The 23,094-nt window shown below is 37.4% G+C and overlaps 2 protein-coding genes across 2 annotated transcripts in view; one reads left to right on the forward strand and one right to left on the reverse strand.

Annotated features, from left to right (window-relative positions):
• LOC105227225 (tRNA dimethylallyltransferase) overlaps positions 1-23,094 on the reverse strand; it is a 151,633-nt gene that overhangs the window by 111,038 nt on the left and 17,501 nt on the right. The window contains exons 3-4 of the mRNA XM_049456322.1: positions 16,511-16,714; positions 16,235-16,359 (exon numbers count right to left, since the gene is read on the reverse strand). Coding sequence (XP_049312279.1) covers positions 16,235-16,359; positions 16,511-16,714 — 329 coding nt within the window. The remainder of the gene's footprint in view (positions 1-16,234; positions 16,360-16,510; positions 16,715-23,094) is intronic.
• On the forward strand, positions 17,771-18,761 carry LOC105227224 (uncharacterized). The gene has a single exon (XM_011206466.4). The coding sequence runs from the start codon at positions 18,109-18,111 to the stop codon at positions 18,712-18,714; it is 606 nt and encodes a 201-aa protein (XP_011204768.1). The 5' UTR covers positions 17,771-18,108; the 3' UTR covers positions 18,715-18,761.

Below are 23,094 nucleotides of genomic sequence, written 5' to 3' on the forward strand. Positions count from 1 at the left end.
GAAGTACTCGACTGACCCTCTCTATCACGAAACTGCAAACCAATCGAAAAAGCTGAGGACAAGCAAGAGGTCAAGCGTGAGACTTCTGGTACGCCAGGTGAGTATGAAAATCTTAACGACTTATGGCAGAAGGCTAAAAATTTCCTTTAAAAATATTAGTGGAGACTTCGGCAGGAAGGTAGTCGAATCAATGCCCAAAAGAATTGAGGCAGTAATCAAAGCAAAATTGGATCTTATTAATATTGTATAATAATTTTCCACGTTACAGTTAAAACTTTACAACTAGGAAAAGGTTAATCTTGCTGAGGTTCAAGGTCTCAATAATCTGGTGGTTAACTTGCGACCAAAAGGATCTTGTAGTAAGAATGCCAAGAACTCGCTCGACAAAGGCAGTTGAGCTCCGAACCATTTCCATTCTACTGATAGCGAAGCTGAAAAGCTGTATATACTAGTCTTATCAAGAAGTAATTCGACCCCGTTGATAGTTAGCTAAGACATTCTTAACAAAACTCGACCGCACCGTAATTTTTATAAAAAAAAGCGGCGTTTTGGAGCAGTTTTAATGGCAGCAAACTTGGCCTACATAAATGCTTTCATAGTAAGAAAACCTGAAACTAGTGTTGGTGGATGGTTCCGGTCATCAGACGTCTCCACCAACCAAGAGAAAGCCCATAAATTCTTGAAACTGAAAAAAGTGTCGCATGAAAATCGCTCCCGAGCTGTCGAATGACTTTAATAATCTGCTTTACAGAAAAAATACAACAAAACCTGGCTTTCTACGACATTTTTCCGTTGCAGTGTTCAAAATTTATTTTGATATACATACACTCAGTCCTTTTTTAACGCGATCTCTTTTTACGCTATTTCACTTTAACGCGGTTATTTTTGCAGCGCAAATTCCTTTTTTTACGCGAAATTCTCACTTTAACGCGATTGCTTGTTTTCGTTTTTTGCTTGTTTACATATTTTTACGCGTAATAATTTTTGAATATGTCGGCGCACCCTAATAGTGTGTGGATATTGGATATTGACACCGAGATAGACGATCATCCAATTAAAGCAGAGACGATTAAGCAAGGTTTTAAACTTGCAGCAGAATAGGAAAATTATTTTGTAGCAAATGATACTGATGCCGAACGTGCACGAATTTTTCAAAAAGAATTGAGTCTCTGTATTTTAAGATATAAAGAACTACATCGGAATTTATTGGGTCCAAAAAGAAGCATTCAAACAAAATTAACTGAATTGCACCATAAATTCAGTTAATTTTGTCAGTCGGAGATGCTTAGTCAATCAGAACATCAATCCATAGTTCATACTATTCATATATCAGCGCCGGCCATCAAAATAAGCGGCTAAGAATAATTTCCACTACGGATAATGACAGTGATTGAACAGCATTCAACGGTTTTTTTTTTCAATAAATCTACCTATTTTCTATTTCCTTCTCTTTTATATATGGTTTTTGTTTTGTATTTTTTATTTTGTTATGAATGAATAAATCATATGTATGAAATTTGAAACTGATTGTATTGTTTTTGAATATTTTTTTGCGCGCATATTTTGTTATACGCGATATTTTTTATATTCGGAACCAATTCGTCAGTTAATATAGGAAAACTAACCATTTTTACGCGATTTTTTTTACGCGATTAGTGGCAGAACCAATAATCGCGTAAAAAAAAGGACTGAGTGTATTTTGTAGTTATTAATTATACTTTGAACAATAGGGAGAGCAAAAAAAAACAATATATATATGTAAATATGTTTAATTTATGAGCAAAATGATTGAATCTATTTTAAAAAAAATATGCCTTCAAGTCAGAATTTAAGCCTATTTTAAATGATGTAGGTGAGCATTCAAAGTTTCCGACATGTAAAAAAACTGTCTCAATTAAAACTACCATAATTTTAAACCTTTCAGGATACAATAATATAGTGAATTCTTTCATAGCATAAAATTTCCTAAAAACTCTCCTCACAGAGTTTTTTAATTCAAAAAATCGTATATATAGTCGTATATAGAGTCCCGATAATGTACTTTATGGCACAGAAACTCCTGTGAAACGCAATGCCTATTGTTCATAAAAAAGTTTTTTTAATTCAAACTTTTTTTTTTAATATTTTTTGTGGTTGTACCACATTTTAATTTATCAGCAGGTGCACTGAAATTCATGAAAATCCTGAGTTTAAAAACATATGGTCCGCTAGTTCGTTGCCTCTTTCAAATCGGTGACAAATTTTTGCAATTACACTAAAAGAGAGCAATAAAACACTGTGAGCACGCAATCGTAAACAGACAAAGACGCTCCTTTTATTGGTTTTTAATTGGTATGCAATCCATTACGCCTGGACGCGATCAAGCATTCGTAAATACGTTGATGACAAGCGTGGGCACATTTATCCAAATTTTAAATTTCAGTTTATTTTGCACCAAAAAATACTCGCACACATGGATATATATTACATACATACATTAATGAATTAGGGTGTACCTTATTTAAAAAATTTGTATTTATAGTACATATATGAATATACGTATATATGAAAGTTTAACTGATTTCTTCATTTACTTATTTTTACGAAAGTTCATATTCCCAAATATATTTAAACCACTTTAGGAAGACTTTTCCTCTCATTATTGGCTTCACTCATTGCTTTAATTACCTAAGGAAATATTTAAGACCAATTTTCCAAACCAGGTTTACTCAAAAAGCTTGTCATTTTGGTTTCAAAATCACATTTATATCTCATTTTAGTATCAGTGAAGTATTTATTGAGATCTGGAAGGACATTGTCATATTACATTTGGAATGTTTCCGAGGTTTCAAGAAAGAACTTAGCATTTTACTAACACCCTAGTAAATAAAAATGCACGCTTAAATGACTGAGCTCCCCCGAAGTGGTGCCTGTTGCACATATGGAACGCAGTACTTTTCAAAATTTAAGTCTTTAAACGAATTTGAGGGTCCGGCATTTGGCTGCAATGGACAAATGAGCAATAAAATATAAAAACAACGGACAATGCACACAGAAAAACAAACAAAGGCATATCAAAAACTTGACAGCGACGAGCAACTGTTGCACTGACAGCAGCTGAAAGGTTATATTGTTTCAAGGATTGCTTTGGCGAGGGAGAATGATGGAACGGTTGGGAATGGAAAGGTAGACGGGCGACATAATACAAAAAATCTTTATAAATTGTCAAGTCTGTTGACGTTAGTGGAGATGAAGCAGTTGCGACAAATATTTTTATATGGTGTTGTGGTCAGAGATCACTACCCGTGCCAGACTAACTTCGAAATTTGTTTTTAATTACTTAATGCTTTCTCCAGACTGAATAAGGAAGCGAAGCAAATGGGTCTGGCAGTGAACGAGGGCAAGACGAAATATCTCCTGTCACCCAAGAAATAGTCTTCCAAGTCACTGTTGACAGTCATGATTTCGAAGTCGTAGGTAATTTCGTCTATCTTAGAACCAGCATTAACACTAACAACAATGTCAGCCTCGGTATGCAACGCAGAATAACTCTTGCCAACAGGTGCCTTCGGACTGAGTAGGCAATTCAGAACTAAAGTCCTCTCTCAACGAACAAAGATCAAACTCTACAAATCACTCAACATCCCCGTCCTGCTATATGGTGCAGAGACATGGACGATGACATCATCTGATGAGTCGACCTTAAGAGTTTTCGAAACAAAGGTTCTGCGGAAGATTTATGGTCCTTTGGGCATTGGCTTCGGCGAATACCGCAGTCGATGGAACGATGAACTGTACGAGATATACGACAACATTGACATAATTGAACGAATTAAGGATAGCTGCCAGGCTAGGTCAGGTCATCCAAATGGATGAAAACATCAATACCCGGTACCCAGTAGGAACAGAGGAAGAAGAGGATCTCCTCTCTGTCGGAAAGACTAGGTGGAGAAGGACCTGACTTCACTTGGAATCTCCAATTGGCGCCACACCACGTAAGAGGTGTCTACGCCACTAAAGAAGAAGAAGACGTGTGACGGTTATCCTTCGATCACCGACAGACACCATTTTTCGGAGGTCTTCCTGGAGATCGTCTAATCCAGAAATCGATAATCCAAAAAGTTTCAAACAAAAAAATGCCTTTAAAGAAATCACGAAAAAACCCGTTTACTTTCCCTGTAAGTGGCTACAACTCCTCAAGAGTTTTTTTTTACTATTGACAAAACACGCTGAGAGAACTTGCAAGGTTCCTAATCATATTCATGATTGAGACCCGTCAGATTTTTGGTGAAATCCAGTAGGAATCAGCGGAGATGTCCGAACTTATAGTCTAGAAAAGTAGTACAGCTAAATAGAAAACATTGAACTGAATGCACTTCTTTACAATCTTTGAACAGAGAGTCCGTTTGAATTCTAGGTCAAAGCCATTAAGTTCAAGTTTCATGAGTCGGTACTCGCAACAATACAAGTCTATTTCCTCCTTACGTTCAGCATTTTTATATGCTGATTCCAGAAATTCCACTTTCCTGTACGAAATTAAGCGTCGACAATTGCTTGTCAAATTGTATCAAGTGGTCTTACATAGTACTTTGTTGTCGAGCGCTAAAGCTTTTTTGCTGCCGCCAGTCGGTCGCACGATTCACACGACTCGTTTAGGAAATTCTGCTGAAATGCAAATATGTAATGGAAAGTGTTTTTTTTGCTTCTGTTCTACTAATTTGTTGTGTGTATGTATATGTTTCTATAACAATATTAAAATTTATTTGATTTATTAGTTTGACGGCCTTTCAAGGTTAGCGTCAATTTTGGATATGCTCGCCAAAGCCGCGGACAATTGTTGTATAAACGTTTGAGTTTAGTATTTTGCTTGCAAATGAAATGGATAACTTCTTTGTTGTGAAAGTGGATATCCATAAAAATACCACATAATAAATAATATTGAATATTTTAAGGTTTTGCTTATTTTGAGAATTTAATAGTAAAAGTTAACAGAAAAATTATGTAAAATATATTATATTCTGTAGACCCATTGAATTCGTCTATATTCGGAGACATATGTATGCAAATATATTTATATTGCATAGTAGTCGAAAGGCAACCAGATTTCTACGAGGCATGTTGGATAACTAGAGGTCTTTAGATTTCTAAACTACAGTGATTTTCAATCTGCTTTGGAAGTCCTTGCAGTGGAAAGCATCGAAATTTTTTTAAATTTAATTGGTCGACAAAAATTCCTCGTAGCTGTATCTCCCGTGAATGTCGACTGGGCAATGTGTGTCGCTGTTTACAATGTCATGACTTCAAGCTGGCTTCTGTCAAAGTCATCACTGCAGGCAGGCGGCTAATAGCGAAGACTGATGTATTTTCCCAATCATCCCCTTTTGTGGGACTGCTTTATATGTATCCTCGGAAGTAGGTGAATGGGTAATAAAGCGGCCATTGCTAATGAGATACCTGGTGGTAGATGTAAAATGCGAGGGGTAGGGACCTCTGAATCAAAAACCCGAAATGGAGAACAATAAAGGAACGAAGCGGACTGGGGTATCGGTCCAAATTTCGATGAGAGACGAGGGTGCTATCACCGACAGGTACAGCGATCGTAAGAGCTGTGTCGCCAGCGGCCACACCTCCAACGGAAAGGGAGCAGTTTTGCGGTGGTTATAGTGCTACTGTCCAGCCTGATGAAAGCAGAGGTTTAAAACGGCTCGCTATGCTAGAGAGGAGTGAAGAACGGGCGGGCACACTTCGCCACTGATAATTGCTGTAATGCCTTGAATCCAGCGTAAGCTCATCGCAATTAAGGAGCAATCGCTGGAAGGAGGCAGTGCTCAACTTTCATTTTTTCAAAAATGGATGTCCGCGAGAACGTAACCATCAATGGCGACCGTTATTGCGCCATGATAAAACGACTGTTTCATGCCTGAAATTGCTAGCACTTCCCACACATCGAATCTAAAGGGTTATTTTTTAAGAGCTTTATAACTTTTTTTAAAAAAAAAAAAAAACGCATAAAATTTTGCACAAAATCTCATCGGTTCTTTATTTGAAAACGTTAGATTGGTTCATGACATTTACTTTTTGAAGATTAATTTCATTTAAATGTTGACCGCGGGCTGCGTCTTAGGTGGGTCCATTCGGAAAGTCCAATTTTGGGCAAACTTTTTCGAGCATTTCGGCCGGAATAGCCCGAATTTCTTCGGAAAAATGTTGTCTTCCAAAGCTGGAATAGTTGCTGGGCTTATTTCTGTAGACTTTAGAACTTGACGTAGCCCCACAAAAAAAATAGTCTAAAGGCGTTAAATCGCATGATCTTGGTGGCCAACTTACGGGTCCATTTCTTGAGATGAATTGTTTGTCCGAAGTTTTTCCCTCAAAATGGCCATAGAAATCGCGAGCTGTTGTGGCATGTAGCGCCATCTTGTTGAAACCACATGTCAACCAAGTTCAGTTCTTCCATTTTTGGCAACAAAAAAGTTTGTTACAGCATCGAACGATTAGCGATCGCTATTCACCGTAACGTTGCGTCCAACAGCATCTTTGAAAAAATACGGTCCAATGATTCCACCAGCGTACACAAACCACACCAAACAGTGCATTTTCGGGATGCTATGCGCAGTTCTTGAACGGCTTTCTGGTTGCTCTTCACCCCCAAATGCGGCAATTTTGCTTATTACGTAGCCATTCAAACCAGAAATGAGCCTCATCGCTGAACAAAATTTGTCCGAAAAAAAAAAAAAAAACCGAACACTGATTTTGGTAATAAAATTCAATGATTTGCAAGCGTTGCTCGTTAGTAAGTCTATTCATGATGAAATGTCAAAAGCATAACTGAGCATCTTTCTCTTTGACACCATGTCTGAAATCCCACCGTGATCTTCAAATACTAATGCATGAAAATCCTAACCTCAAAAAAAATCACCCGTTATTAATGGATAGATATTAAGGAGGAACACTTCAGTGAGCAGATAATTTCACGTTTCGGGCCGGTCGATTGGCCACCGAGATCGGCGTGACATCTTAAACATTTTCTGTGGGATCTGTAAAGTCTAACGTCTTTGCGGACAATCCCGCTTCGATCCAGGCCTTGGAGTACCTAACACATCAGGAGTGTCATTCGCCAGTTACCAGTCGAAATGCTCGAATGAGTCATCGAAAATTGCACTTAACGGATGTACCATCTGAGGAACGTAGCCGCTGGCAATATTTGAGAGAGATAATCTTCAAAAAAAAAAAAAATCCGAAGATTGTGCTTTCGAATGATAATAAAAGACTCTCATTAAAATTTGAGTTCTTGAAGTAGATTTCTTGAAAGATAAATGTTATGAGAGGACTTATTTCAAATTATACGAACTCGCCCACATGCATGTCGAACTGACCTTGTATTATATTTACAGTTGAGGAAGCTCTTTGAAATCGTTATTATAGATACTCCAAATACCGTTAAGGTCATGAAGAAGCAGTCAAGTTCAAGGCTAATTACCTTTATTAGGCAATGCAATAAATTTTGTAATTTGCAGCGAAATTTCTCTGTCTTAACAAGAGCCTCGGACAAGTTTTGAGCTGAGAAGACCACTGCGGGATTAAATAAACTTACTAAGTAGTTTCATGTTGTCGCTTGGACTTCGACATATTTATTCAAATATATGTTTCTATGCGCACCCCTAGGCTGCGTGTGGGATAGCCCTATCACATGATTATTTAATCATCGTGTTAAAATTATAACACAGTACTTGATGGCTTTCATCATTTTGATGTTCTAATTGAATATTTACATTAATGTTTAATTACAGCACAACATTGTTGTGGCAGAAAAACATTCAGCTTATTTAATAACTATTAACACGAAAGCTAAACAAGGACGGATTCGTGAGAATAAGAGGAGATCAGTTAAAAAAATGTAAAATTAAATACATAAAAAAATGAAATATTTTTGCTAATGTTTTAAGATTATTTTTTCTATCCTGTATACTTCCGCAACAAAGTTGCTAAAGAGAGTATTATAGTTTTGTTCACAGAACGGTTTGTTTGTAAGTCCTAAAACTAAAAGAGTTTGGTCAGAGTGCGTATAGGGTTATATCGTAGTCAGTTGTGCGACAAAGTGATCAGGGTGACGAGTAGAGTTGAAATCCGGATGTCTGTCTGTCCGTCCGTGCAAGCTGTAAACTTGAGTAAAAAATTTGAGATATCATGATGAAACTTGGGAAACACGTATTTTCTTGGCTCCATAAGAAGGTTAAGTTCGAAGATGGGCAAAATCGGTCCACTGCCACGCCCACAAAATGGCGGAAACCGAAACCGGAAAAACTATATAAAGTGTCCATAACTAAGCCATAAATAAAGATACTTAAAGTGAAATTTGGCACAAAGGATCGCATTAGAGAGGGGCATATTTGGACGTAATTTTTTTGAAAAGTGGGCGTGCCCGCCCCCTAAAAAGTTTTTTGTACATATCTCGGAAACTACTACAGCTATGTCAACCCAAAAACTCTGCAGAATTGTTTCCTCAGGCATCTCCATATACAGTTCAAAAATGGAAGAAGAAATCGGATAATAACCACGACCCCCCCACCTCCCATACAAAGGTCTTATGTTGAAAAATCACTAAAAGTGCGTTAACCGACTAACAAAAAACGTCAGAAACACAAAATTTTTACGAGGAAGAAATGGCAGAAAGGAAGCTGCACCCAGGCTTTTTTTAAAAATTGAAAATGGGCGTGGCGTCGCTCACTTATGGACCCAAAAACATATCTCAGGAAAACTACTCTACCGATTTAAAATGAAAATTCGGTATATAATATTTCCTTAATACCTGATGACATGTACGAAATATGGCGAAATCGGTTCACAACCACGCCTTCTTCCAATATAACGCTATTTGAATTCCATCTGATGTCTTCTATGTCTAATATATACATTAGGAACCCAATGATGATAGGGGAATAAAACTTTACACAAAATACGGTATTTGAGCTGAGGTATCCCTTGTGGAAAAAATTGTCGTGATCGGACTATAAACTTTTCAAGGTCCCTGATATCGAACACGAAGAACACAGTCCCTAACCTAACCTAACCTAATTTTTCACCGAAAATATCGGTAAATCTCTCAGAATTTAATTCTAATTAATTTTACAGCAAAATAAAAAAATATATAAATGACGGATAATGAAATTCTCGATTATCACTTTATCATGCGAGAGTATAAAATGTTCGGTGATACCGAAAACTTAGCCCTTCCTTAACTTGTTAATCAATTTCAAAAAATATTATAATACCAATAAGTTCTATCATTTTAGTTATTTGCAGCAGGGGTGGGCAAGAAAATTAACTCCGGAGGCGCAGAAAACAACAATAATGAAATATTTTCCTAAAAATATTTCTTAATAAAAAACTTAAGTTTTTCATTGAAGGATTTTTTAAAGCCTAATTAATTAACAAAATTCATAATAATATATACATAAATGTACATAGATACACATAAAAAGTACTATTAACATAAATGAAGACATTTTAACCACATAATTGGCTGCAAATCTAAGTTCTCCGCTTGTAAGCCACAAGAGTTCATTTCTAACTGTGTGGACCCTTACCTAAAATTGTAAATATATCTAACTATATTATTATGTAAAGTGTAAATGTGCTTATACAAGACGATTACTATGAGACCAGCCCACCAACATCTGTCTCTGCTTGTGGCGTGTTCAAAGTGCTTGCTTCAATGCGCCGCTATCCACGATCCGCAAATGAAGTACAAATCAAATGTAACAAAGACAAGTGCAAAAGTAGTCATAAGCATTCATATGCTACTTTAGCTACATTTCATACAAACATTGAAGCTTACAAGAGTACAGTAGACCCCGTTTAGTAATCACAACAAATTCCCACTTAAATATGAAGGGAAGTAATGGCACAGACTTTCTTTTAACAAAAAAAAATGTCAGCAATTAGATTTGTAATTTGTTTTAAATTTATCATGCCATAAAATAATTCACTATTTATTCAATTAGATAGATAGATCGACAATAATTGAGGCTTTGCACTACAATCTATGATGTACTGTGCCCTCTCATATATCATATATGGTCAGAAGGTCCAGTACTCTAAACACTTTCAGGAGCTTGCTGGGCGCGAGGCAGCTGATGTGATCCCTCTACATGTAGATGAAACCCAGGGCCTTAATTGATGCAATTTGTGTTTAATTTGCAATAAATTGTTGAAGGCCAATACTAATTTTTCATGCTTAATTAAGTGAAAATGAAAACTAATTGCGTTAATAAGCGAATTTCAGCAATTTAGTTTCGATTTATGCTCAATTTAACATATAATCTTATATATAAAAATCTTCTGACCGTGTGTTTGCATTTGAACTGCTCCTAAACGGATGGACCGATTTTGATGAAATTTTGTATATATGTTCAAGGAGATTCGAGAATGGTTTAGATTTACAATTTGGTCCATTGGAAAATGTTTTTTAAATTAATTGCAATTAGTATATAATTGTTAATTCAATAAATAGTTAACTAATTACACAAATGACAAATGTTCAAACTAATCCAGTATATAACTGTTAATTTTTTAAATAATCAAGTAATAACCCAATTTAAAATTGAAGGTCATAAATTACTGAAGTGTTGATTTTGAGATATCTATATTTAAAGAGCATTGAAGAGATTGTATTTCTGCGATTTCAAAATGATCCTCCTGAATAATAAAATTGCTAAATATTCGCATGGTAGAATAGAATTCAACAATTAACCGCTTTTGTTCGATTTAAGCGCTAATTTAGATCGATTTACCATACAAAATAAAAATCTATGTCAGTAAAGAAGAAGTTGAATTTTTAATCGAGTTGAGCTTGTAATGTAATTATACGGGTTGTTGTCCAGACTGTAAATTGGGTTGTGTGCATTGATGCACAGCCCAAATTCAATAGTATTTTTACCCCAAAAAATAATTATTTACGCACGAAATGCTTTTTGATTCATTTTTGTTGCTTCATCGAAAATGCGATCATTCCTTAACTAATACTTATAATCTAACTAATAGAAATTATATAGATGGTATTAGTAATACTATCTATGTATCAGCAACAGTAAAACGTAAGCCAACATGTTATATGGTATGTAAATTGAAGAGCGAAGAGCATTTCAATATTTTACAAATTAATTTTCTCAAGTAATTAACTAATTATTCAATTATTAATTTCAATTATAATATCATTTTGCCAACAAATTGTTGTAAATTCTCATTTGATGCCGTCGGAAACTACTTGCTCAAGTTTAATTGAGTCTATGTGAATACCAAATACTTGTATGTTGAGTCGATTGTACTTCTAATGTCCTCAATTAACCAGTAGACCAGTGTCTACGTCGTATTAAACATTAGTTTCACCAATTGAGCAACAAATTTGTATATAGAAATTCCGTTTATTTATGCTTTAATTATTTTCTCGTTCAAAGCGCCGGGCACCACTGTAGCTCTCTAATTGTATGTATGTCTTTAAAAAAGCAACGTAAGTAATGTAATTAGATACTTATGGTTCTTAGCAATAACATGTGCATATTATAAGACAATTTAATTATTGTTAATGTTGCAGGAATATTTAATAAAATAAAGTTGGCAAAACATTGAAAAGGGCGGACGAAATGGACAGTGAAAAACCGGTGCTTTGCAGCAATTTAAATACAATATTCGTAATTAATCAGTTAACCCTTGGTAATGCACAGTGCGTAATCGACTCCAATATTAAGGTGGATACTTGGTATAAGTGTTAAACATTTTCAATGTTGCTTGTAGTTTTTAATTTTAGGATATTTTCTAGTAAGTCTTAATATTGTAAACGATTCAATGCTCACTTATAGTCACAAATGCTCGATGTAAAGAGAGAGTATTGCGACTCTAACAAACATATGGCCGAAGAAAGTCCACGGACGATAAGTAGTTTCGGTATATAGCAGGCATTGGCTCGAACCTTATCTCTTTTGCTAAGCTTGCACAATTGGGGAACTTGATTTTGATCGGTCAATTTGTATGGCTCTTATGTGCTATATTATATGCTATAGTCGTACGATATCGGAAGTTTCAACAAATGCGACATGTTTTGAGGAGAAATCGAAGGCAAGCAAAATCGATCTCAAAAACTGAGTGACAAGTTCATTTATATAAAGGCTAAATCGACTCAATTTTCCACGCTGATCACTCCTATATGTACGTATACAAACGTCGTGGCAAACTATGGCGTATCTCTTAGCCTTTAGCCGATCTCCTGGAAGCTCTTCGAAAAAAAGTGTTTGGCAGTGAGGACGATTTTTCTGTTTATCTCAAATCCATAAAGCGAAGGAGGTCGTGTGAAAATTAAATCAAAACCCGTTAGAACCAGCTACCTGGGTTCATGTACAAAACAATAGATCAGTATTGGCAATCGATAGAAGAGACTATCGGAACAAGATCGGAATACTAACGAGTCACTGTCTGGTGGCGACACACGACTGCAGGATGGACAGATCGAGAAGACTGCAGGAAATGTTTAGAGCAGGGCACCAGGGAAACAATGCAGCATCTCTTGTGCACTTGTCCCGCATTGGTACGACTACGCTGTAAGCATCTAGAGATCCCACATATGATACACTGGAGGAGGTATCAATAATGAGGGCGCAGAGTCTGTTAAAATTCGCCTCAAGCGCAGGCATCCTAAACGATGACTACTCCTCTTAGATCTAGCAAGTGAACTCCATCTGATATTGCAAAAGGCCAAAACTGGTCTATGCGTTACTTATTGCCTACCAGTTTAACGTAACTTAACCTAATGAAAAGGGTAAAGGAGGGGTCGACAAATCTGATATGCTGCCAGGCATATTGAATGCAAATGCCTATTAAAGATCAGAAAGCAGGTAAATTAGACATCGCGAGAGAATACAGCTTCATCTTTCTGGAGACCAGAATTACCTAGAATAAAATGTCATACTTATCATTCAAAAATTTCAATATAGTCGAGAGACTGAACAATCACAGCCAATCAAAGTTGGGTGAAGTAATATAAGGCGAATAAAGGTTTAAGACAAGCAAATATTCCAGAATTGCTTGTAACGATATCAGTGGAAGGTGTCAGAACTTCAGAGATATAGCTGTAGCTAGCAGACCTTTTCCATGAGTTGGTCTAGCTTTTAATGCAGCGATCGCAAGAAAACAATTGTCTACCAAGAGTCACTTTCTTGTCACACCGGCAATATTTGTTGAACACCCCCTGTTATGAAATGCGCAAATTGGTGATCTTCAGTTGCAACGCATTGTCCACGCGTTCACTAACTGTCTGTCTGGCTATTAAAGCCGAATCGGCCGACTGCCTGGCTTCCTGGCTAGCTGAACGGTCGCCGGTATATTTGAACCCTATAATGCTTTGCAGGCAATAAATTGGACGTATGTAATTTAATCACGCTCACAATTTTTTACGCCAACTTCCACATACCTTTGGACATGTTGGCAGCATAACGACGATAAAAATAATGCAACACAGCAAATATTATGAAAAAGAATTAAAAATGCTGGTGTTGGGGTGTTAAGATTAACGAATTTGCTTTTAAAGTGATATATTTTCATAACAAACGTAAGTACATATTAATTAATGAAGTCTTCGCTAAGGGCCAAGCCAATGTGTTTTAAGTACTTTTAAGTACTGTGAGTGTAAGTGTGCGTGTACAGCAAAATAAATCCAATTAAAGCACGTGCGCCAGGCCTAACAATTAAATTATTCAACTCTAAATAGATACAATTAAAACAAATATAGTTTAAAGTTTTAATGCTTATATGTATGTATGTATGGCCGCAGGGTGAGTTAGGGTTTTTATTACCAAATGGCACTTTGGTGCGCCTCGAAGCGAGAAAATTTTAATGGATATGAATGCCTAATGTCCGCCTTCATAAATAGTTAATGGATTAGAATAAATAAAAATTTTTATATGAATTTTAAATACAGCGAAACCATTATGAGGATTTATTTAAGTCACAATTTTCACTTTTAACAATTGTAAACTACCGCTGGTATTTACAAGGGTTAAAAACTGTTAACTATGAGTTTGCAGTTCAACACTGACCTTAGTATATTACAAGAAGGAAGAATTTTCGCTTTTAAGTCCAAAACGTTATTAATACAAGTGGAATCATATACTTGAATGGAAGCTCATCACAACAGCGGATAAACAGATCACTGGTGAAGATGTCGAGGCACTAAGGTAGTCGAGAGTAATAGAATAGTTGAGGAGTTCAGAGCCGTTAGCAGCCTTTGTAAGCCTAGAAAAAGACGCCAGGAAAAGTACCAGGAGGCCACAGTCAAACGATCTTCGCGTCATGGGAACACACATACAACCATATATTGGTAAAATTTAAGCTCTTTACCCAGCAGAAATACCACCAATAATCTAAGTCTGGAAATCAACTGTAACGTATGAGTTCTACAGCGACTTGGATGTAGTTAAACGTATAAAAATCCAACGAATGCGCTAATTAAGCCAATGGTTCCGACACCAATTCGCGGCACTCAATCTGTGACACCTCAGACATTAGTAAAAGAGGTGAGTCGCTATTTGATTTCGTCGTTGGCGAAATCTTTTTCATTTGTAATAGGGGAAGCTCTCCTACTTTCGTGACGGAAGAGGTTCCTGACCTCGCCCTGACTTCGAACGGAATTGCTCCACTGGTTTCAAACTGGAGGGTTCTTGACGATCACTCCTTCTGATCATAGGTATATCGGATTCAGTCTGGTCCGAGAATGTCCAACAAACTCTGCCACGCGCGCCAGCTTTGAACTAATTTGTCACCAATGACACAGGTGAGTCCAGGTCTTCAGTTCAGCATGTAAAATGGCATAGGAGAGCTCTTGTCTACTGAAAATACCGAAGGGTAGGCACAAACCTCTCTATTGGACTATAGGACTCTCGGAAATCAGAGCGTGCTGCAGACGTTTATTCAATAAGGCCCGAAGGAGTTTATCAACTGACGACTAGACGTTGTATAAAATGGGACTTGCAATATACAAGTCCAAGTTAAGAAAGGTGGAAAGCTTCTGCGAAAAAGTGGAGGGCTGCCATGAGTCCTATAGGTTCAGGCGTATCCTTACAAAGAACCCCATCTCCCCAGGTTATCTGCGGTAGAAGTAGATTTACTGCTTCGGAGTGCAGCCTCTTTCAGAGAAGTGGCCATCCACTCAAATAGCAGGCGGCGATACTAGCCCTGAACTCATTAACAGTGGGTTGGGTAAAGAGTATCTATATCAATAGCGTCGCATCACAAAGGACTACCTAAATATAGGAGCCCACGAACGATCTCTCTAGATCATCCATCCAATCTAACCTAACATAGCTAATTAAGCCTTGCCGAGGGCATAGAAGGCGATGCTCCACAAAAAACTCCTTCGTTTCGAGACCAATGGGTGAACATTGAAAGGCGCTCACACATCCAAAGAACTCATTGAAGATCAAATGAATAGGGAACAGTCCGCATTTGTTATGGACGACCAGCATTACCTCGGTAAAGATAGAGGCAACTTAGGAAGTTTTGTTCCCTGCCCAGACCGACCAAAACGTTTTAGTTCCAAATAAGAAGTAATAGTTGAAAGCTGATGGTAAAATCCATTTTACTTAATTTTTTAACTGTGAGGGCCGCATGTTTCCAACGCATTAAAACTAGTAGTAATCGAGAGACCACCTGAGACGTTACCGCAGCTAACATTTGAAAGAGATAATATAAAAAAATATAGGCTAAAGAATGAGCTTTCGAATGATAACAAATACTCCCCATTAAATCCGAAGTTTCAGTGTTTTTTCGTTTTTTTTTTAAGGAACCTCGCTATAGATCACCATATTTAACGAACAGCGAATACGAGACTTCGAGAGTGGCACATTAAAGGTTAAGGGTAAGTTAATTTCATATCGTCAGAAATATTTTAAGAAAAATCAACGAGCATAGTCCCTGCTGTCACTATAAAATTATAGTATGAAGCTTCACAATTAGTATTCCTGGTCCGGAATCAATATTAGATAAGTACTTAAGTACAATATATGTATGATAAATATGCCAGTGAACTAAACCTAGTCCACCTAACCTAACTTTTGATACGATCAAATTTAATTTTTTGCCACTTTCGTGCAATAAAGACGAATGGACCTTGTATATATGAGTTTTTAACACTTATGCTCGACTACATACAATATAAACGCTATAAATATTTTCATTGAATTTTTCAAATATTTCTTAATCAACTTACCGCATAATTTTTCTTTTATTGTTCGGATGTATGCGATTTGCTGAGTCCGGATCGATCTTCCTTAAATGGTTATGCAACAACTCAGATGACATTGCTGACATTTCAGACTGAGGCAGAAATAAAGGCTAAAAGCATACGATATAAATAAGTAATGAGATCAAAAATAAAGCAAAATAGGAAAATAAAATGAAATGAAATTTTTTAACGCACAGTGTTTAGAAAACGATTTTAAAGCATTTGTTAGGATACAAAAATATATTATTAAATAATACTTACATTTTTCCCGTCCTCAGACTCAACATCAGGATCTTCCTTTTGAGTAGTCACAGTTGAAGTAGATATGCCAGACTGGTTGTCTATGCCGTCCAGCTCGCTGGGATCTTTCGGACTAACGAGTATATCCCAAAGTAGCGATTCAATGTAGTAGTTAGTGCCACCAACAACAATGGGACACTTGTTTTGTGCTAAAAGATTTTCGATCTAAATGATGTATTGAATAGTTAAGGGTTATTTTCGTATTATTTTTGATTATAGAAACACGTGTGCTACTTCGGACTGAGTATGCGATTGAGAAGTAAAGTCCTCTCTCGACGACTAAAAACCAAACTCTATAAGTTAATCATTATTCCCGTCCTGCTGTATGGTCCAGAGGCATGGACGATGACAACATCTGATGAGTCTATGTTACGAGTTTTCGAGAGAAAAATTGTGCGGAGGATTTACCGTCCTTTGCGCAATAGCAACGGAGAATATCGCATTCGATGGAACGATGAGCTGTACGAGACGACATTGACATAATTCAGCGAATTAAGAGACAGCGGTTACACTGGCTAGGTCGTGTCGTCCGAATGGACGAAAACACTCCAGCTCTGAGAGTATTCACGTCAGTACCCGCGGGGGAGGTAGACGAAGAGAAAGACCTCCACTCCGTTGGAAAAATCAGGTGGATAAGGACCTTGCTTTGCTTGGAATCTCCAAGCGGAAGCGGTGTCTACACCAGTAAAAAAGAAGAAACCATGGACCTTTAGGTAGTGACTTCAAATGATGACTTATCAGCATGTCAAGAACCAATTTTCCAACAGTTTACCGTCGCAAAATTGGTGGCTACAATGCAGTACTATCCCAGAGATCTTACTAACACACGACGCGACAGAGAAATCGAAAGCGGTCAAGGTTTAAGTTGTGGACTTTACCACAAATCCGGAAAGTCTAGCTAGAAAACTCCTACAATCCGGTTCGAACTGAGTAGTCGAGGATATTATATCTCTATTGGACTTTCTACGGTTTTCTACTCCTTTTCTACTCTTGTCCTTGACTTTGAATAGATGATAGATTTCACGATAAGTTTCTTAATTGTACGATCACTGCTGATAAGCTACCACTCAGACACACAAATAAAGTTCTGGACCTGTAGGACAGTAGTGCATAGAAGCATAGGAATCCGCTTAAATCACCACAATAAGCTGTCTATAACCCGAGCTAGTCAAGTATTTATTCAGTAGTCACAACTTAATTTCATAGCCACTTCATCCTGCCGAAATTAGTATTTCGTAAACTACATGGTGAAAAACATCATAAATTTTTCGTTCGGTTTTCAAACAAAATTCTCTATAAATATTTTTTTTTTTTACTATTATAACTAAAATTGTGTTAAACTCTATATTGTTTGTTTGCCGAAAGCAAAATATTTCAAAATTAGCAGTTATTATAAGAAGCTTACACTAAATTCTTTGCGGAATCCCGGAGGTGTACATATCAAAATTGGGTTAGCGGCCGAGTTTGACGCAGCTAAAGCAAAACCGTGCCGTTATCACCGCCGCATACACAGAGATCAATAGTCTAGCAACGGAGCAGTGAAGACGCTAAACGGCAGAATGGCCGGGCTTTCCATGGTATTCAATGGCCTTTTGGTAGGTGCCTCAGGATTTGCTTTGGCCTCAATACAGCCGACCGAACATCCCTATGCCTTCTCCGCTTGCGCCTTTGGTCTCTGCCATGGCTTGCTGGGCATCATACATGCCTACAAGCAGGGCGACGAGAGTGATAGTTGCAATAAGATACGTCAGATATCTGACAGTGTTATGGAGATCGTGCATTTGCCACTTATCAATATTGAACTATATTTGGCATCATCGGAAACCAGCGCTTTGGCATTGGGCCATGGACTATTCGTTATACCACTCGCTTTTGATTTAATTGCGAAACTCTTTACAGAGGAAGGCGATGATAGCAACACAAATACGCTGAAAGATCTGACGATTTTGGGCAATATCATGTCGCTGACATTCTTGGCTGTCAATGAGAGCAACTACGTATATGTGAGCATGGCACTTACGGCCTTCTTGACCAAATATGGTGCCATACTGTTGGACAGCTACTGGGAGGGCTCACTCGAGAACACTGTACTTACCGGTTATTCAGTGTTTACATTCCTTGCCAATTATGCAATCACCGGTAAGCCAGAGTGGATGAAGCAATGAGATGGATGGATCTGAAGACCGAATGAATGTTGTTGCGGAAAAATGCATGTCAACAGACCATTTCATGAGATAATTATTATTAATTTGCGGAAAATACATAAATTTGATTTCGAAATGGACAAGTTGAGTTTTATGAAGTGGTAAAGCAGTCTGGACGATCATTTGTAGATGCTATAAGTTTAGTGCTGTTTCGAATCACTTAAGTATTTTTGTAAGAATATTTTCGAGTATTTTAGATGACCATAGTAAGAAGACGCCTCGGTTTTGGGCATAAAACTTGTCTGGTTCGAAGATTTTATTGGATTTCGAAAAATCCAGATTTGTAATTTTATAATATTGTTCGTGAGTTTCAGAAAGAGTCTTAGATGAGCTAATTTTCGTAAGCTCAAAAGAAGCCTCTGAATTCTAAATATTTCCCCGGTCACTTAAATTTTTTATTTCTGTTGACAAACCTTTACTTAAGAACCATTTAAGGTATATTCTGTGATAAATTCTCAATCTTTCACATTTCCGCTTTGACTGACAAACGAATAAATGAAGGAAGATATTTTATAATGAAGAAAACAAGATAACCTGCGCTCAGGAGTAGACCAAATTAAAGCATTGAAGAAGGTGGAGTCGTCTGTGGATTATTCACTTGATACCGTAGAAACGCTAAATAATCCCGACCTTAATAGATCATGTCCTTTTTATCAGTAATTGGACCATCAGCAAGGAGATTATATACTTCCCTCGATAACCCGACCTTAAATTATGTTTGAGTTTTATTCATTTTTCGTATCAGAAACGCTAATGACCGTATTTTATTATCAGTGGCAACCAGTTCTACACATAAGTATGTAGGTCTATCCACAGCATGGCCTATCATAATGTCGACGATACACTAGAGTAGATCTGGTTTCTAGAATCTTTGGCAGAACGTAGCTCTAGTAACTTTCGGTTAGTATTTGTGCGAAATAATCGCTGCCCTATGCACGAAAAGATAAAAAGTGGAAACTATCGAAATGAGGTGAAAAAGACACTAAATTACAAGCTTTGATGTCGGTCTCGTTACGGGATCTTGTAAACCATAATTACAGCTTTGAATTGGTAGACCAAGCAAAATATCTACATAAAAATGTTATATTTTCGGAAAACAATGACAGTTTGAGCATCACCTAAAAAATCGGTATTGCATTACCTTTTATGATCATTGAGAATACACTGCCGTGGAAACCCAACCACTTCAAAGCATATGAAGCCTTTATACTTCAGTGCAGACATTTATCCCGTTGAAATTCTGTCAGAGTGGAAAAGCAAGTTTAGTTTAGTTTAACTGAATATCAGTCGATTCCGTGATGGAGCTCATTTGCCGAACTTTCGGAAGTTTTCTTACCGGATACCAAAAACATAGGTAAGTAGGTAAGGCTAGGCTATCGTATGAATTTATGATCAGATTGGAGGACTCGTGGGAAGATGGAGTTCAAGAGTTGATTTGACACAGTTAAAAGTCGCAAAACATATCTTTTTACTCCACAACCTCTTCTTTTGCCTTTTTTCATTTCACTATTCGTTATATCTATGAGGTAAACAAAACTTAAGTGCAAACAAAATTGAAAAGGCAAACATAGTCGAGCTTACTCCCACTTGAGCGTTCTTTTCGCAACACCATTACCCATCTTGAGACCCAGTAATCATTACAAAATAATATTCGACCGAATAGACCACGCCCAGCTCGCAATGAATAAAATGTAGTAGCTGTAGCTGAGAGAGTACACGAGGACCGTGGATTCGGTGCTGTTTGTAGCAACGTGGACTGCCGTATGGATCAACTTGGTACATTTTTCATTGAGATCCTAAATTGAAAGCGTACGAAATACAGCTTGTGCAAGAATATGATCAACATCGATTTGTTCTGTGAGCTCCTGAAGAGATGCCTGCCATTTTATCCAGAAAAAACAACGGTGTCGTGTGGTCTGTGAGCCGGTGGAATCATCGGTCCGTATTTCTTTTAAAATTATGCCGTTATTTCACCACGATAGTCGATTATTTAATGCCTGAAAGTGAAGCTCGTGATCTCGGCGACATTCGGTTTCAACAAGACGGCGCCTTTTCCCACACGTTGCAGCAATCCATGGATTTTTTGAGAGAACAATACTGTGAGTAGATAATTTCATGTTTTGGTCCGGTCTGTTGGCCACAAAGATCGTGTGATACCACACCGTTAGACTTTTTGCTCTGGAGATATGTAAATTCTAAAGTCTATGCGGACAACCTCGGTTCGATTCAGGCCTTCACCAGTTGCCAGTAATCTAAAATTTGACTCAACGCATAGACCATCTGAGACGTAGCCGCGGCCAACATTTGAAAGAGATAATATTCAAAAAATAAATGCTAAAGAATGTGCTTTCGAATAATAATAAAAATTCCGTCTCCGTTCAACTTAAGTTAAAAAGTAGCTTAGTTGCTATTGACCACCCAGAGATCTAAATGAGTGGGCGCCGAGTCACACTAGACGTTAGGTTAGGACGTTACGGACAGACGCAGGAAGTACAAACGCCTAGATCCTGCATATTGGCCGTGGAAAGGATAAGTACATAAACCACTAGGAAAGGAAAAATCAGCAAACGAGAGGCAGCTTTAAAAAGATTGTCCACACCATTTAAGACTCGTTAATATTAACTTCCCAGTTATGCATTTGTTTATAGACATTGCTTTATCGGTCAAGAGTAAGTAAGTAATATTTTCCAATGTTTATACACAAACAAATAAATGCGAATTCGTTTTAATTTTTTCAATTTTTTTGCATGTTTTTCGGTTATTTGTGTAGGGATAGTGTTAAAATATGATTTTCGCATGTTTTTTGCGTTTCCTTTCGCGTCTGTTTGCAATGACGTTACTGCTGTTAAGCGTTTAAACAGCAAAAAAAACAAGAGAAAACCGAAAGCCACAACAACAATGGCCGCTACAAAATGAAAACATTAATAAATGTTTGCACTGTGGCTGCAACAAATACACAACAAACATACATACATACATATGTGCACAAACAAAAAAATGCATGTGTTTGTGTGCGTGTGGTTGTATGATGCATACCAATAACACTTTTGTGTCGGTAGCATGACTAGCCGATCGGCGTATGTTCTATACGCTCGCTTACAAGTACGTATCTACAGCTGCGTGAGAAATAATAGCACCAGCGATGTTCTGCCATTTAAGTTTTCTGCGCAATCGTTCATCACAACATTGGAAATATACCTTTAAACGACCTTTTTCTGTAGCGCTCTGAAGTAGAACTGTGACAGGAACAGGACTTTGCCAGGAACCTATCAGTTTGCGATCGTAGAAAGCTCTCATAAGTTTCCGGCGTAAAAGACAAAATTCTATCTTGAATTGGGACCCATAATATACCCAAATAATTGATCCGGTCTTCGTTCGTTAGTTAGAAATGCCCTCTACCGAATCCAGTCAGTGCGAGCAGGGTCCGAAGTACAGTCGCGGCGGAAGAAAATCAGTCCTTTTACCTTCCGGTCAAACCCTGTATGATAATTAGGCGAGTTTAACAGATGAATGCTTATGACCCAGAAGTTGGGCGTTTGCATGATTAGTTTGAGAAACTCATATATACTATATATTCCAGAACTTATAACGCGATTCGATTGAGGTTATAAATAATGTACTTTCTTTAAGAAATGTAGATCTATCGATAAACCTTAAACAAATCGTTAAAAACATGAGACACCAGTAAAAATACCTTGAATAATCGGATGAAAAGCCACCTCTATTATTCTAAAATTTTAAACATTTGATGACTAGACCCCTCATCCTTCAAGCTTCAATCCTTAAGATGAATATGGTGATCTAAGCGGACACTCTACCAAACAATACTTATAAGAGAACGTTAGAGATCCCCAAGAACGATATTGGATGAAAGCATATGTAAAAAAAAGGCATTTTGGGTTACTTGCTGAAGAGCTTAAAAGGTCATATTTGAGGTTATCCTTACGAAATCAATACGAAGGTTGCACGATTGCTATCGAAGAAGAGCACTGCTCTAGTGGTCAAAGCAATGGTATAGGGATAGAGACTCATTTGGTAATTCCGTGCTTAAGTACTTAAACTTTTCAGACAAGGGCCTTCTTGAGTGTGCTACGTGAAGAGTGGTTGATAGTGGAGAGATATTTACTAAGTGGGTACACATCGCTAGTTTGAGAGCTCCTTTTTCACAAGCGTAATCACAAAACAAGGAGGATGAAGTCACGTGTAGAAGTTCACGCAAATGAGGAAAGTTCTCTGAGCGCCTTTGCACTGGGGAATGGCCAGAAACGATTCTTTTCATATGGCTCAAGAGCTCACGACTTCCGATCTTAGACCATGTATCCTCGGGGTAGCCAAAAAATA

The sequence above is a fragment of the Bactrocera dorsalis genome, chromosome 4, assembly GCF_023373825.1.
Source record: "Bactrocera dorsalis isolate Fly_Bdor chromosome 4, ASM2337382v1, whole genome shotgun sequence".
Lineage (NCBI taxonomy): Eukaryota > Metazoa > Arthropoda > Insecta > Diptera > Tephritidae > Bactrocera > Bactrocera dorsalis.

Excerpts from the sequence above, each read along its gene's own strand:
- LOC105227224 (XM_011206466.4), top strand. The coding sequence starts at position 18,109 with ATGGCCGGGCTTTCCATGGTATTCAATGGCCTTTTGGTAGGTGCCTCA.